Source organism: Volvox carteri (genome assembly GCF_000143455.1).
Source record: "Volvox carteri f. nagariensis unplaced genomic scaffold VOLCAscaffold_25, whole genome shotgun sequence".
Taxonomy (NCBI): Eukaryota; Viridiplantae; Chlorophyta; class Chlorophyceae; order Chlamydomonadales; family Volvocaceae; genus Volvox; species Volvox carteri.
This window is the reverse complement of record NW_003307568.1, coordinates 1,077,628-1,094,094: the sequence shown is the minus strand read 5'-3', so window position 1 is coordinate 1,094,094 and position 16,467 is coordinate 1,077,628. Positions and strand designations below refer to the sequence as shown.

The 16,467-nt window shown below is 55.7% G+C and overlaps 4 protein-coding genes across 4 annotated transcripts; 2 read left to right on the top strand and 2 right to left on the bottom strand.

The window, feature by feature from the left end:
• Positions 1 to 1,716: 1,716 nt before the first annotated feature.
• VOLCADRAFT_61625 (uncharacterized protein) lies at positions 1,717 to 2,091 on the bottom strand (the record flags this gene model as incomplete). Its single annotated transcript, XM_002951666.1, has 1 exon — positions 1,717 to 2,091. A coding segment is annotated over one exon (375 nt), but the record flags the coding sequence as incomplete, so codon positions are not given.
• A 1,095-nt stretch (positions 2,092 to 3,186) lies between these two features.
• VOLCADRAFT_117941 (uncharacterized protein) lies at positions 3,187 to 4,789 on the bottom strand (the record flags this gene model as incomplete). Its single annotated transcript, XM_002951665.1, has 5 exons — positions 3,187 to 3,519; positions 3,808 to 3,861; positions 4,299 to 4,479; positions 4,537 to 4,640; positions 4,712 to 4,789. 5 exons carry the CDS (start codon positions 4,787 to 4,789, stop codon positions 3,187 to 3,189), a joined length of 750 nt encoding a protein of 249 aa, XP_002951711.1.
• A 366-nt stretch (positions 4,790 to 5,155) lies between these two features.
• On the top strand, positions 5,156 to 8,740 carry VOLCADRAFT_117940 (uncharacterized protein; the record flags this gene model as incomplete). The annotated part of the gene is made up of 9 exons (XM_002951759.1): positions 5,156 to 5,230; positions 5,321 to 5,431; positions 5,991 to 6,095; positions 6,479 to 6,585; positions 6,998 to 7,188; positions 7,506 to 7,684; positions 7,971 to 8,024; positions 8,208 to 8,294; positions 8,573 to 8,740. The coding sequence occupies 9 exons, from the start codon at positions 5,156 to 5,158 to the stop codon at positions 8,738 to 8,740; spliced, it is 1,077 nt and encodes a 358-aa protein (XP_002951805.1).
• A 1,315-nt stretch (positions 8,741 to 10,055) lies between these two features.
• VOLCADRAFT_92325 (uncharacterized protein) lies at positions 10,056 to 14,676 on the top strand (the record flags this gene model as incomplete). Its single annotated transcript, XM_002951758.1, has 11 exons — positions 10,056 to 10,251; positions 10,461 to 10,603; positions 10,865 to 10,948; positions 11,175 to 11,215; positions 11,546 to 11,627; positions 12,513 to 12,593; positions 12,860 to 12,997; positions 13,279 to 13,411; positions 13,692 to 13,807; positions 14,160 to 14,295; positions 14,519 to 14,676. 11 exons carry the CDS (start codon positions 10,056 to 10,058, stop codon positions 14,674 to 14,676), a joined length of 1,308 nt encoding a protein of 435 aa, XP_002951804.1.
• Between the last annotated feature and the right edge of the window lie 1,791 nt (positions 14,677 to 16,467).

Genomic DNA, 16,467 nt, shown 5'->3' with positions numbered 1-16,467 from the left:
AGAGAGACGATAACTGGATATCCCAACTTATACAACAACTATGCAAACTGGGGCGAGGTGCTGAGGTTAGCGTCGCGTACACCTTATGCATCGCAGCCTGCTGGTGCTTCGGTGTCGTGCCCCGGGTGTCTATGTGCTGAGAGATTGGGGCACTGCCCGCCGATACACCTTTTCATAGCAGCTGCTGCCAACGCAGCCCCGCCCTGTCGCCAACAGAAATAAGCTCTTACAAAAAAAGTACGAAGAACACACAGTCAGGGTCTCCCTGCAATCTAGAAGGCGCGAACACATCGCCTCACCTGACCATGGGCATGCGCACAGAATCTCGTAACTGCCAATCCACGCTCGAACAATTAAGGAAAGATGGGAGATTTCCAACCCCGCTTGCCCCCGCGTCACGCAACTGGCCTTCGCTACCTCCCTCTGCATAATCCCTTGCACATTTGCCCCCGCCTCGGCTCCCCCGCCCTGGAATGAAACTAGATCACGCGCGCGGGCTTCCACATGCCAGCGCGGCTTACAAGGCAACAGGATCATGGGCAACCATGCCCCAAGTCTTGAAATATATGTCACACTGGAAAATGAAATTTGACACGTATGCAACTATAATCATTCGTACCAACTCAAGTTGCCCTGCAGTCCACTATTTGCTGCTGCTGCCGTTGCCACCCATAGCGCCTGTAATACACAGCTGCCGTGCGTCTGCCTGCCACGGGACTAATCCCATGCCCACACCTAGAACCAGACACCTCATCCTGACTACTCCCGTGTCTTCAACCCCTTAAATTCAGAATTTTGATTTGGTTTCTTGACCACTCCTCCGCGCCACATCGTTGGCCTTATGTGTTCTTAGACAACCACTTGACAAGTTCTTCAATCACTGCAATATTACAGCAGCCCGACGGCGCGCAGCTCCACTGCCAGCAGCTTTACCAGGGCCTCATTGGTTGACATACGAACCAGCAGGCGCCGGACACGCTCCTCATCAGATACACCACCGGCAACCGCCGCCCCAGTCCCCTCTGACTGCGCTTGCGGCGGCTTGTGCCCCGTCGGTGAGCTTGCCTGCCCGGGCACAACTGGCGGTACGGCAGCTGGCTGCGGCGGCACAGGCAATATCGTCTGTTGCGGCGGCTGGGAAGCAACCGGCTTGTGCGCATTGGCGAAAAGCTTCGCAAGCGCCCCGCCCATCTGTCCACCCGACGGCTGCGGCTGCTCCGCCGCGGAGACAGGCGGCGAGAGAAGCTGCAGGGCGCGAGGCTGAAGATGCGAAGCGGAGGATGCTTGGGGCGCGGCCACAGCCGGCAGCGGCGCCTGCACGGGGCCAGCCGGCAGCAGAAACGGCGCCTGCTGCTGTGGTGTTGCGGGCTGTGACGCGCGCTGCGGCTGTGCGAAAAAGCTTGGTGGCAGTGGGTGTGACAAACCTGAGCCGGAGCTTGGCATGGTCTGCACCTGCTCCGCAGCTTGCTGCTGCTTCAGCGTCGCGTTGCGGAGGAGGGTGGCCAGGTTGCTTGCGCCATCAGTAGACGCGGTGGGCGCCGCGGGCCCGTGTGACACGGCCTGCTGCTGATGGCGGTGATGTTGAGCATTAAGAGCAGCTAATCCAGAGTTTGGCTTGTCATAAAAGTGGTCATCATCGCTCTTGCCGCTCGGTTGGCGCGCAGCGGTTTGCGCACGAGTCGCCGCTGCAGATGCAGATGCCTGAGTCGTTTGCTTTATGCGCATAAGCACGTTTTCAACTCGGTGCAGGTCCTCCTGCTCGTAGAACCAAACGCCAATGATCTCCGCATTCCCGTGGGTATACATCAGGTAAGGAGGATTGAGCTCGAAGTCCAACCCTCCGTGAATATCTTCAACATAGTTCTCCGTCGAAAGCTTGTTTAGCACCATCATCCGAAAGCGCGGCGTCCCTCGCCGCTTCAGGAGAAACAAGGATCCTTCAACGTCTTTGCGTGTCCACTGCTGTGACTCCACGGCCATGGTGTATAGGGATACATGTCCGGAGCTGGCAAGGACCTCCTCGACATCCGGGTCGAACCCCCTGAGCACCGCTAAGACGTCTGGATTGGGCACAACTCCGGGACTTACCATCATGGAACAAAGAAAGAAGAACTATATTATATGAACTGTAACTCTTCAGCTTTTGACTTTCTTTCAAGAAGGATTGGGGACCGCACACTTTCCCTTGACCGCAAAGGAAATCCAGCGAACCTTGATGCTTGACCTATTATTGAATTCACACTTGATTACTGTAGCTTTTGACGTGTATATGTTACATATTTCGTATTTCAACGATTCCCAAGTGCGCCGCGCCGTGCTGCAACCGTGCGTTTACGATTTATGACAAGGGCGTCGACATCCTGAACTGCTGCGCAATCCGCCGGGCTAGGAAGACTGCGAGGAAATAAACAAAACCAATATGGAAAAAGTTTTAATGTTGCATGGTTCCTCTTCCTCGGAAAACCAACCCCGTGATGGGACAACTGCCAAACTGTCAAACCACTCCCAAAGACGACGGCATACATGCGCACACTGCAATAAGCTTTGAAATAATCCTGGGTATGCCACAAACACCTGTTGATGACAGGTCACTCTAGAGCAGACTGAGATGTGCAAGCAGAGCAGCTGTAACCCAAACCAAGGTAGTGTACAAAAAAACTACAAAAAAACATATCTTCCAGTAATCCTGAGACGCTTTGCATAATATAGCTGTCCAAGGCAATCGCAATCAAACAAACAAACAACGAACGCAGCAAATCCATAGCCATCAGGGTCAGCTTCTCATTCCTTCAAGTTCAGCACTCCATGAACCTCTTCGGCTGTAAAAGCCCGTGAAGCCTGTAACGCAAAAACGTCAATGAACACATCCTCAAGCACCAACATCTGAACAAACCTCTTGCTTGCAAAGTACAAACGATCCAAGATCGCACCAAGCAACGTGCACTAACCAAATACGTGTTTCCTGTCCCTGCGTCATTGCAGATAACTCAGAAGTCAGTATTCACCACCGCCAGTGCACCTTCTGCCGCTCTTCAATCCACGCGCTCCGTTGCTACCGCCAAGCAGCCTCAAGCCGTCCCTACCCCAATATTGTCCCCAACCCCCAGCCCATTTCCCCTTTTTTTAATCATACACATTCACCTCCTTACTCCAACACCCGCTCCCGCCCATTTATCCATCGCCCCATCACTCCTGTTGCTGCTGCTCCCAGCCGCCCACACGCCCGCCGTTGAGGAAGAAGTCCAAGACCTCCTTCGAGGGCCGCAGTGCCTCAGGGACCTCCTCCAGCGTCAGCGCCGGCCCCCGGGTCGGCGACGATGCCGGTGGAGGTACGACACGCTTACCGTTGCGATACACGGTGCGCCGGGACTGGTCCCACAGATTGAGGTGGTCGCGAATGAGGTGCCACTTGGCGCACCGCGCGCATTGAGCAAACACGGTGCCTCGCGTGAAGGACTCTGGGCTGATGGGCTTCACGTTGACGGTACGGCAGCCATTAGCCAGACACGTGAAACGGAGCTGCCAAGGACGAGTGGGCCCGAACGGGCGGGAAAACAGATGCGGGAGTGGATAGGGTTGTCAAAACACACACGCACGCAAATACATATACACAAGCCCACGGGCCAACCTCCGCACATCATTTTCGTCCCCCAGCTGACAATGCGCTTTCTACTGAAACCGGTAAGCCCCAGCAGACGAGTTCACTGCAGACCCAGCCGACATGCCAAGGCCAAGGACACCCGCAGCTCGTCAGTGAATGGCCCCCTAAGGCAGTCCCTCCGTCTGTCTAGAGCTTCCAGGACTCACCATCTTTGTCCGCCGCGGAGAGGAGCTCGAGGTCTGGACCACGTCAGCATCATCCTGCAGCATCGGCACAGAGGTGCGGAACAGATATGCGTGGTCAGGAGCAACCGACCAGGACGTCGTTATCGCAGGTCTCAAAAGCCAAGACGTAGACATAAAACCGCCAGAGAGTAATATACTAAAGGGATATAGCCGATACGAAGACGGCCGACCACACAGTGTAAATGTGCGCGTCAGGGCGCCTGCCGGCAGGCAGACCGGTCTCAGCGACAGCACAGGCTGCCCGCCTGTACCTGTGCCTCCCTTGTCCAGGCCCCACAGCGGCCCCCTGAAGCCCCTACGGCCCACACCCTCCGGCTGGGCTCCGCACTTTTAAAATCCGGTTCCCGGTCTTTGAGGTGCGCCTCGTAGGTGGGCCGTTGTCCGATATCCTATATCGGTGTTTATGAGAGCGGGTTTCGCTGCTACGAACCCCGGAAAGAGCCCCGGCTCACGTCCAGGTCCACGCTGGAGGTCGGCACATGCACGATGCCGGTGCAGCTGGACGTAGGCTGGGGCACGAGAGCGGCCTGCACCTCGGCGTCCTCGGCGACCTCCGGTTCCACATCTACCAGAGGTCCATCGCTGATGAGCGTGAGCGCCATAGGCTGCTGAGCCACCGCCTGGTGCATGAGGCTGAAGGACGAAGGTTCAGGGGTAGGGATCGGCCTGCGTGCCGGCAGCGACTTCGACCTCTTGAACTTTGCACGCATAGCGCAGGTTTTTTCCTGAGCGCTTTCACGTTCCTCCACGCGTGGGATCACGAACGCTGCGCCACGGACGTTGTAGTACTGGTCCTGCGCGGTCATGACGCTAGTGACAGTGACGCGCCATGTCAGCGTACTAGTGGGAGGTCACAACAACGAACCTGCATAGCGTCCAGCAGCCAGAGTGTTCCAGAGGGCAGGGCGACAGGGCGTGAAGGCTCCCGCGGTCCCCCGTGCATCGGAGTGGCCATGGCCTTGACCACAAAAGCCCGACGCGACAGGCAGCTAGTTGAAGTACATGAGCGCTTCGACAACATTGCGTCAAATGGCTGAAGAACGGTCACTGAAGACGTGAACTAGAAGCTCACGGAATATGACTAGGCCCTCTTCTTTCTTGCGATGCTTATAAGAATCTTGCGTACAGGGTATAAAAAGCTTTAATTTATTGCTACTTTTCGCTCATGCGAGTCGTATGATCGGCAAATAAACCCTAGCAATGACCGTTTATCACCGTTGATTCACGTCCAACAGCAAATCAACTTTCCCCCTTCCCGTGCCATCTCATCTGATTTTGCTTGATACATCGCTAATAGCCTCACACAAAAATGCACGGCCGCCCGCGTGAGTACAAGAACAAGCTCAAAGCAGACTCGAAGGCGCAAGAGGCGTATAAAAAGAAAGTACGAATCCCCTCAGCATATAGCTTTCGCGTCTTGGATGTCACATTTTGGCCTGACGTGCCTTGCAACGACGCGGGTCCCTTCCCGCAGGTAGATGCCATTCGGAACGGCACAGCGCTGGTGCTGGAGTACCGCAAGCAGAAAAAATACGACCCAGCAGTCCTCGATGCAGCAGCAAAGCTGCTGAAGGTGGTCCCCGAGGTCCGACGGAGCGGGGGACCCGTAACTTAGTTTCCCCCTGCCAACCCCCAGACCCCATACACCCTTTCCGTTGCAAACGGATCCTCTCCCTGGCCCCACCGGGGCCCCATCCCGCCGGGCTACTTTCCAGACTATCACATCACGGCCTTGAATACTTTTTAACAAACACTCCTTATGTCTATGAACCACTTATCACCGCCTGGCGCAAACATCTGTACGAAACGTGTTTCACTGGCAAGACGGCGGATGGGGCTCTCCCTGTAGTACGGCAAACATGGCCCCAAACCCACGCCTGCACCTGTTCCGAACGAGATACCGAAACGCCAAGTCATCCCACCACCACCACCACCACCAACAACAACAACAACGCCGCAACTGCTCCCTTCCCTCCCCCCTTCGCTGCGGAGGCTGTCGTGTCCGCTGGCGTCCTGCACACCAAGTTCTGCCCCGTACCGTTCTCCCCCTTTCTTTCCCCGCATTCCCGCCCTCCTCTTCTCACTTTTCTGTTAGCGCATCAGCTCCCCCTCCTTCCCTTCCCCCGTACCTGCGCCTCCTCCAGATCTACACGCTGTGGAACTACCGTCGTGAGGCCCTTGGTCCCGTGTTCGAGTCCGGCGGGGAGCAGGCGCAGCGGGCCAGTGAGGGGGAGCTGGCGCTGACGCAGGTGGGTAGACTAGATGGATGAATGGTGAGGAATTGGGCGCTAGGAAAGTGCCGAGTGGCAAGTGGGGAGGCACGACGCACGTTTCTTTCCCTTCCCGACTTTCCTTTCCCTTATCCGTCGCCACATGACAGGCGCTCCAGGGCCCTGCTCTCCCGCTCTCCCGCCCTCCCGCTCTTACTCCCTCTGCTCCATGCTGGCCTTCCTGTGCTTGTGTACGGGCGTCACATGTCCTTTATATGTACAACCCTCCATCGCCCGCCCACACCCGCACCTGCTAATTGCTAACTGCCCTATCCCCCCTCACCCCTTCATAACATCCTCACCCTCCCTCACCCCCCTCCTCATATCCCCTCCTCACCCCCCCTCACTCCCCGCCACCCCAGGCCTGTCTGCTAGAGAACCCCAAGTCGTACTCCACCTGGCACCACCGCAAGTGGGTGGTCGGCCGGGGGCTAGCCCCCCTGGAGCGGGAGCTGCACCTCGTATCCAGGTGGGCAGGGGGGGAAGAGATGGGGGCGGAGGAGGGGGAATGCATATCGACACATGCCTGTAGCTGGGTGTGTGAGTCCCAACTCTTCTGGCCCCCCTCAAAGCTCTGGATGAGGACAAACGCAACTTCCATGCCTGGAACTACCGCCAGTTCGTTTGCCAACGAATGGGCCGCAGCGCGCAGGTGGATATGGGTGTATGCGTGTGCACACGTTCGTGTTTCAGGGGGAAACCAGGATATGGAAGGCTTGCTCTGAAGCAGTTTCGGAGGGGCCCCCACAACGTGCTGCTGGTCGAGGGAAGCGCACCCATGTTCGGTGGTGGGGTCGGTGGGTGGGTGGGTGGGGGGCTGCCCCGGGGGACGGGAGGTCCCCCCTCCCCTCCCCCCTTCCCCCTCCCATCTCATCTACAAGGCCCCTGGGACCGCCCACCACAATCCATCATAACACACTGCACGTGCTGAGCCGTCCATATGCCGTACGCCGTACGTCACAGGACGAGTTGCAGTACGTTGAGGATAAGATCCTGCAGAACTTCAGCAACTACAGCGCCTGGCACTTCCGTACAATCCTCCTGCACCAGATGTACTGCAGCGGACCCGCAGGTGGGGGGGGGTCCGGAGAGAGAGAGGTAAGGGCCGACCGCCCGGAAAGACCTGTTGGATGTGGATCTGGATATGGATCAGAACATCTCGATCTGGATCTGCATCTGGATTTCAGATACATCACAAGCCGGGCACATGGCAGGACGTGACATGATGCCCAGCACCGGCTGTTAACAACCCTTCATCGCAGCCCATAACGCATTGACCACAAGACCTTCACCCTACAAATTTTGAGGTGCAGGCTCTGGCTCACGTTTAATGGTTCATGCATTTGCTCGCTCATCTGTTCGGTTGTCTCCTCGTTTGCATGTGGGCAGGATCCGGATCCGACTCCGGATCAGGTAACGGAGGGGATGCCGCGGCCGGGTCACTGGGGTCGACGGCCCCACTGGCGGCGGCGGCCACCGCCGGAGGCTCTGCGAACCGCGGGTCGGCTGGCCAGCGGACGCCAATTCCACACGACGTGCTAGACCAGGAGTACGACATGGTACACCAGGTACGGCGGCAGTCCCTAAGCGACGAGCTTGCCCTCCCACCGTTGCTTACCCGCTATGCGTTGCTTACTTGCTTTCACCCCCTCCCCCATACACACATACGCATAGACATAACGCCAACCGCGATCATCCCGCGCTTTGCTGCGACCCCACCTTAGCAGTTCCGCTTTCTTTACGATTTTTCTCCTTCACCTCTGGTATCAGCATCGCTCGTTTGTGGTTCGTCTGCCCCCATCTGGCCGGGCGTGTTGGTGTCCCCTCCCGCCCACCCGGCCCCCTCCTCTGCAGGCCTTCGCCACGGACTCCCGAGACGAGTCCCCCTGGATGTACTACCGCTGGCTGGTGGGCAACACACTGGCGCACCTTGGGGCTCCGGCTGCGGGGGAGGAGGGGGGTAAGGAGGAGGAGGAGGAGGAGGAGGAGGCACACGCGAAGGCAACGACGACGACGGGCGCCGTGGGGCAAGGGGAAGGCGAGGCGAAGGAGGTTGCCCGTGCCCGTGTGGCTGCTATCCTTGCTCGTGAGGCCTGTCGTCTGCTGGAGGACCACCTGGCTGCGGAACCGGATGCGAGGTGGCCGCTGCTCACGTTGGCCAGGTTGCGGGAGGCGCAGGTAGGTGGGTGCGTGGGAATGGGGCCGGTGCGGGTGTGTGTGTTGAGGTGAGGTGAGGTGATGTGGCTCTGCTGATAGGGAAGCCACGTGGCGCGCAGAGGTCAACCTCCGAGTTGCCACCTGACTGGGCCGCGCAGTCCCGGCAGCCCGCATCGCCCTCCATGACCTGTAAAGCTTGAGGTGTCTTGAGGTGTCTCGCTGTCCCGGCCCCGATCTTATATCGTACTGCCCCCACGCCTGCGTACGTGTACATACGGACGTACACATCACTCCTTAAGGCCCGGTTGGGACTGGGTGGCTCGCCCGAGGAGTGTGAGGAGATGCTGCAGGAGGCGCGCTCTTTGTACGGCAGGTTGATGATATTGGATCCAATGCGGCGCGGCTTTTATGAGGACGCGCTGGAGGGACGGGCGTTTGTGGTGGTGCAGGCGCTGGGGACGGTGTGATCTCGTGGAGGTGGTGGGGGAATGGGTCTGTTGTGAGGGCAGGGGGAGGGGTGCTGGGTTATGTGGTAAGGGGCCTGGGGCCTGGGTGACGGTCGCAGTGGCGCTGCGCGGGTTCATTTATGGTGGAAGTACCAGTTTCGTCAAAGCGAATGTGATGAAAGTAGAGCGCATGAAGTTCTCTGTGTGTGACCGTGTTTGCTTAAAAAGGGGGCGAGTGCAGCTGCATTTTCCACTTAGTGAGGGGAGTTGCGTGTGGCAATGCTGTGGTGAAGACCCGGCGTCGGGCGGGGTTTGGCCCCAAAGTTGGGACCAGGAGGGACAGGTCACAGCCGCATTGGTCTGAGTTTGGTTTAGCGTCAAACATGAACTGTGGAATAACGGGTGATGAGGAAGATCCGAGGAATGACGTGCGCTGTTTGGACGACCGGCTGCTGGGCAGAAGGCGGAAACAGGCGACTGCCTTTCAGGCTGACTTCCTATGCATATGGATCTACTATGGGGAGTCTTGATGTTTGCCTGGAGCTTGGACTTGCTTTGCGGGGACATTCTTCCGAAATTGTAACAAAGATGTCTTCCACACAGAGTTATTCTCTTGTCCTCCAACTATTCGAACAGCATGGAAGGCTGAAGGTGGTTTCATAACCATTCAAGGATTTGGCGGAATAGGTTTCAACTCTGGGCTACGGACAGCGCGCCTTTCAGCCATGGCAAAACACAATATTTACGCCTTCATACCAAGCTTGTGTACATACAGAAATACTTTGCGATAGTGTCCCAAGTATATGTTTAGAGGGCTGTTCCTGCATGACTCCTCACATCGCGCTGACTAGACCTGCGTACAACGGTTGGGAATATGAAAAAGGCAAGCATATGTACCCGAAACGCAACCAATTTCCGATGCCACGTAATGTAACTTTTTGTGCTTAGCACGCTTTACGCGGGCCGTTAAGTTTGTACGGATGTACACGCCAATGCTGACAAACCAACCGACCCGAAAAGGGTTGCTGTTGCATGGGGGCCATATAAAAAGGGATCAACATTTTGCATTCTTTGCCCACCTGCAACCTGTTTCGCAACTGTGTCCTTTTTGCCTTTCTGACTCAGAAAAGCAGATTTGTATCTCAGAACTCCGGAACCAGGTTGATTGATTTGAGTTTTAAGGCAAAACCCATTTTAACTGTCCCCTCGAGGTCGCTTGGTTGGGAAGGTGGAGGTTGTGGGTTGGTTGGGTTGCGGGGTGGGACACAACTCTCTCTGGACGTTCGCTCACAGCAGCTAAGGCGTCCGTCCTAGCCATCGCTGCACGCTCGGATAAATGGCGCTTGCTTTCCATGCTCTATCCGGAAAGTTAAATGTGGCTTATCATCAGTCCGCATCCTGGGCGCCTTGCCGCGTTGCCATCCGACGTCCGCAAGTACCTGTGCGAGTCTCTCAGCTGCCCTCTCAGGAGGCTGAGGAGCTTCAACAATTGAACAAACAGCACAATCAGCGTGCAGTGAGTCTGCTGTCTGGTAAGTCTCCGCCACCTGCGTGGGCGCTGCGCGTAACAGTCCTTACGACAGCTTGAGGGCTTTCGCTACAACAGTCCGTGTCTCTGTATGTGCCTGAAATTGCCGCTTGTTAGCGCTTAGGCACTATGTGAATAGCAATTCAATATGCTGTTCAAGGCTGTTCTGTTTGGAGGCCGTATTTGACAGGAATCGCTCCCGTTCTTTTGCAGTCGACGTCCAGAATGACGCGTCGGGTCCGGACTATTCTATTGTCCAACGTAACCTTGCGTTGGAGCTCGTGCGCGTGACAGAGGCCGCGGCGCTCGCTGCGGGCCGGTGGTTCGGCAAGGGCGACAAGAATGCCGCGGATCAGGTATGGGCATACACGTTTCTCCCCATTGGAATAGCATAGGTTTGTAGGCATATTTCTGAATTTCATGCATTTTAGTTGAGCACAGCGGCAATTCGCTCCATGAATTTCGAGGTACATGTCCGCTTTCAACACTTCTGCTCGCTGCACGTACCTTTACACATTTTGTGCACATTGTGCTCTGAATGCAACTATTTGACTCGTTTAAATCCAGCTTGTTAACTTGCTTTATTTCCTTCTGTGTTCATTACACTGTCGTACCAGGCCGCCGTGGACATGATGCGCAAGGTCCTCAACAGCGTCGCTATGGACGGCGTTGTCGTGATCGGGGAGGGCGAGAAGGATGAGGTGAGGGTGTCGAGGGGAAAGCGCATTCGGAAAAGCGTCCCGAAAGTTTCGGCTGGCGGCTTCACCTGTAGTCGCCCATTAAATGAAGTAACCCACCCAGTAAGTCCTTTACTCTCTTTTAGAACGTTTAGAGCCTTTCGCTGGTATGCGCCTTTTCGCATGCATGAAAGGCGTCTTCGTGACCGCGCTTAATGCTAAACCTCGCACATGTGCCAAATGTCCGCAGGCTCCCATGTTGTACTGCGGGGAGCGCATCGGCGACGGCAGGTGGGTGGCAGAACCGGCAGGTTGCGGTTTCGCCGCCTGAGGCATAGGGCCCAGTTGGTTTCCAGATTGCTGCCTGCTGGGTTCCTAGGGCTGTGGCCCCGTTGTGCAAGTCCCTGGAATGTTCACGTTTCCCATTATTAATGGAGGTTAGCGGTTGGAGCGGTTGGATGCCTGCTCCGTTTTCACGGCACGTTATCAGTGCAACGACATTACGACGGGATTGTTTTTTCTCTCCAAATGCTTGAGATGATTCAAATGCCTAAAGTATTTTCCAACCCCTGCCTCGATGTGATGTGATGTGATTTAAATTGATGTGTGTGATGGCCACAGTATGTTTCCCAAGGTGGATATCGCGGTGGATCCCCTGGACGGCACCAGCCTCACCTCACAAGGCCGCAACGGAGCCATCTCGGTGAGGGGGGGGCCAAGGGAGGAGGACGCGGGGGTGATGAGGGAGCGCGGTTCCGTGCTAAATGCGCGCGTGTACCGTAGCGGAACTAAAGATTTTACAAAATAAATAATTATTTGCATGCGGTAAAATGTTTTGGCAAAATTCTGAGTCTTTCTGTAAAATCTTTAGTTCCCGGGAGGGAATTCGGAGCGATGCCGTAAAATACATATGGCCCTTCACGCACAACAGGCTTTTGGCACTACCTCTTATACTATTTTATACAGAATATTGTAACATATCAATATCAACCTATTTCTGGCAGCAGCATGGGCAAGCGCAAGATCACCAAACACCGCTTCATTGACAAGCTGCCGGCCATACCATACCATATACGGCAATGCTCTCGCGTCCTTCATCAATCATAAGAATTCTGCGGCTGCTACAGAATGGTGGATGTTTGGAGGCCGTGTCACGGTGGCTTGGCTTCCAGATGGGGGTTTACAATTCGGAGATTCTTAGTTTGAGACGTGTCGTGATGATTCTCATAGCCCCTCATGCGTGAGAGGGAGGCGGGCAGTGGTGTTGCATGGTTGGGTAGCTCTGCGGGCCGGTAAAATCCCAGGAAATCATCCACAGTACCGTAAAATCTTGGCAAAATCCGCCAGCATGCGGTAAAATACTTCGTTCCGTAAAATATATTAAAATCCATAATTTTGCGGTAAAATCTTTATTTTTTGTAAAATCTTTAGTTCCGCTACGGTATGTATCATCTGGACGACGTGCACGTGTGAACGTGATGACTGTGTACAGGTGGACCCCGAGCTTCCTTCGCCCGTCCCTCCCCTTCCCATCTTCCCCTTTTCCCCTCACCCCCCTCCTTTCTCTCCCCTCCCACTGCCCACGCAGGTCATTGCGGTAGCTGAGCAGGGGTCGCTGTTCGACCCGGGTCCGTGCATGTACATGGAGAAGCTAGCGGTGGGCCCACAGGTGGGCCCCTCGTGGTGTATGTATGTATGTATGTATGTATGTATGTATGTATGTATGTATGTATGTATGTATGTATGTATGTATGTATGTGTGTATGTATGTGTGTATGTATGTGTGTGTATGTGTGTGTATGTGTGTATGTGTGTATGTGTGTATGTGTGTGTATGTATGTATGTGTGTGTATGTGTGTATGTGTATGTTTTCAGGGGGAATCAGGGGATGGTAGTTAAAGTGGTATGTATGTGTATATGTTTTTCCATGCCCAGGTGGACCCCGACTCTGTCTCTCTAGACTATTCTGTACGACATAACATCAAGTGGGTGGCCAAGGCTCTGGACAAGCCTGTTGGGGATGTGACGGTGCTCATGCTAGACCGACCCCGGCATGCAGACCTCATTCGGCAGGTGGGGCGGGGGGGGCCCGGCAGGGGGCGCTGTAGGGTGGGTGTGTAGGCGTGGGGTGGAGTGTGTACGGACAAGTGGCTTGACAACGTGGGGTTTCTGCTGCTGCTTTCCCTGGTGTTGCGGCATCCGCTTCCATTTTCCTTAAGAATTAAGCCTCCCTGACCCCCTGCCTGACCCCTCTTTTATCATCCCACCCAGTGAGCCTCTCCCTTGCTGTTGACTTGGTTCCCCGTGTGGTACCCGCCCGCCCCCCCGTGTTTGGGTTTGTCACTTTGGGGCAGTGCCGGGAGGCGGGTGCCCGCATTCGGCTGATCAGCGACGGTGACGTGGCGGGTGCCATCGAGGTGGCCAAGGCTGGCGCTCCCGTGGACATGATGATGGGGATTGGGGGGACCCCGGAGGGAGTCATTGCGGGTGAGTGGGTTGGGGGGGGCGAGGCGGGTGAGGTTCTATTGCCTTGGCTTGATGTTGTGTTTGTGGCCGTGGGGTTGGAAATCACTTATGGCCTTGGCTTGGTGTGTTTGTCCGTTTGGTTGTATGCATGTGTGTAAAGCTAATCACAGCAATTTACATTGAATTCCTGATGGCCTTGCTGCTGCTGACCTTCCGATGCTGTTGCAACCGCGTGATGATCTTTCTTCCCGTGATGGCTATTCGGCCCCGTTCGATACACCAACAATAACAACAACAACAGCCTGCGCGCTGAAGTGCATGGGCGGTCACATCCAAGGACGGCTGTGGCCCCGAGACGATAAAGAGCGAGCAGCTGCAATTGCACGTGGCTACGACTTGAACAAGATCCTCTTGATGGTGGGTTCAAACCTTACCTTTCAGGACTCTCCCAAGCCCTGAACATGTCTTGTCGACGCTATTCCCCAAACATGTGCATAATTCCTGCCTTCCCAATTACTTAATTTTCACACTTTTTATTTAACAGATGCGTTTGGTCTGGTTTCGTATTGCCTCGCTTCATAGCGGACAGCTGTCGTGCGTCTTGGTAGTGCAGTACACCACGCAGTGCATGGGAAGTTTTGCGTACCTGGGGGTGCCGTACACGTCGCACATCCTTCGCCCTGGGCAGGACTCGATGATGATAAATAACGGGATTTGGCCATTTTCCTCTTCTCTCTCTTCTCCCCTGGCCGCAACCCCCCACGAACAGGATGACCTGGTTCGCGGTGACGATGTGTTTTTTGCGGCCACGGGGGTTAGCGACGGGGACCTGCTCCGGGGAGTCCGATACCATAGCGGCGGCGCCTCGACCAATTCAATCGTCATGCGGTGCAAGAGTGGCACGGGTGAGCCGGGGGGATGATGGTGGGTGCTCATGCCAGTGGTAATCGGTTCGTTTGAACAGGTGTAAGTACGGATGTACCGATGTACGTGACTCCTAACATCCGGTTTTTGAGGTTGTGCCCAATGTGCCTTGACTTGGACTGCTTCATTCAAGATTCAGGCATTCCCTTCACATGCGCCCTCCGTCCCCTTTGTTTCGTCCCCTTTGTTTTGTTCCCACCATAGTTCGGTTCATCGAGACCTACCACAAGTGGGCAAAACCATCCGTTACCAACATTTCCTTGGACGACTCGGATGACTCGGCCGCTGTGAACCGTCGCATGAACGGTAACGGCAACGGAGCCACCCGAGGCCGGGGCGCGGGGCAGCGGCCGCCCTGGTAGCGGGAAAGGGTGTAGGGTATGGAGGACGAAAAGGACGAGGAGGAGGAGGAGGAGGAGGAGGAGGTTTTTAGGAATAGCGGTGCCCGTTAGCCGTGCGTGCTCTCTTTGCCTGGATTCGCCTGCATCATAAACTTATCTTTTGAGGAGGGGGTCCGCTGGGCGCCGTGGGTCGGGCGGTTGTTGATTATTATGAACAAAATATTATTGACATTGTTGATGATGATGATGGTGGTGCTGATGATGGTGCTGATGATAATGCAGAAGACGTTCATGTCTGTCAGTATGTGTGTCGGCGTGCAGCAGCAGCAGCAGCACCGGCCCGCGTGTAACAACAATGGATACTACGATGCCTTGCGGCCCCTTGATAGCGGCACCTAAGCACCTCCTGGCACATTCACATCCCCGAAGCCCCGGAGTGCACGAAGCGTTCCCAAGTTTCGCTTTTATTTACCAATTTGCTGATGGGAGGTTCTGGAAGGTGGGTCTGGATGGCTGGCAGTTACCGCCACCCCCTCCCTTCCCGCGAGGAGCTATGGGAGGCGGCAAGGAAGCCCTGACTTTTGAGGAGGGTGGCGGCGTGCGTCGTCGTTGTCGCTGTCGTTGCAGCATATGTCCTGGTAGCGGTGGTGTGGGTGCTTCTCCTGCTGTTGCTTCTTCTTCTTCTCTCGGCGATAGTAATGTTGCGTTACTGTGTGTTTTTGAATTGGCCATTTCCGCCGCCGCCGGTCGGTCGGTCAGTCGGTCGATGAGTCAGCCAAGAGGGGTTGCGAAGAAGTTTTGGGAGGTCCTGTTGCCGTACTTGCCGTACGCAGTTTGGCGAAGCGCGAGGACGTTGAAGGGCAAAAGGGGTTGGATGCCGGGGAGGGATCGTGCGAGGCGCAGATACAAGTACGAGGTACCTGTGCTGGTGATGGTGAGGGTGGCAGCTGAGCTTGGGCGTGGCGGTTGATGGTTGGCCGTTGGCAGTTTCAAGGCTGGCTTTAACCGAACACCGTTACTTGTCCTGCTGCGCTGTTCCTGCTGCTGCTACTGCTGTTGGCATTATCTCGTTTGTTGCTGAGTTATTATGATCGTGCGTTGCCTGTCTGGCTGCCGGGGTTTTTGTCCGCGGGCTTGCTTGTCGGCGGGTGCGCGGCGAGGTGGCGAGTGCGTGTTGTCGATCGGCCTAGTTTTCGCGACGAGTAGGGGCTCGATATATCCCATGTGTCTTTGGGGTATGTTACGGCATCGTGAATCACGGGCGGCCAGCTGTGGGAGCCTCAAGTACGCCATTAACCTTTTTCTCGTCGTCATCATCATTGCCATCATCGTCAGCACCACCACTACCACCACCTTATGAATAGCCACTACAGGGTTGCTAGCGAGGTACCCCTACTGCCGTGGCTGCTTCCGTATGCAGCTGCCAATGTGGTTGGTGACAGTTGGCGGATGGTTGTTAGGGCTGTTGATGCAGCGGTTGGCAGTTGGCGGGTCCTTGCGGAGTAATGCAGGTACCTGACTTCTTTTCGTTGAGTAGTGACTTATGTTGTTGTTGTATGGATGCGTGATTTTATACCTGCACAACCCGCACATAACATTGTTGGGCCGTATCCGATTTTGGTGCTTTTCATATTAACTCCTCTCCCCCCCCGGCTGCGCGGGGACTTTCCTAAGCAGCTGGCGGTTAACAACTGATACAGCAGATGTTACCGTACGGTCGTATAGTCATATGATCGTTGGCCTGGCCTGCTGCTTTCCAAATCCTAAGGCAAGTACCAATTTTCTTACTTTGGAGGGTTTGCTGTAATCCGC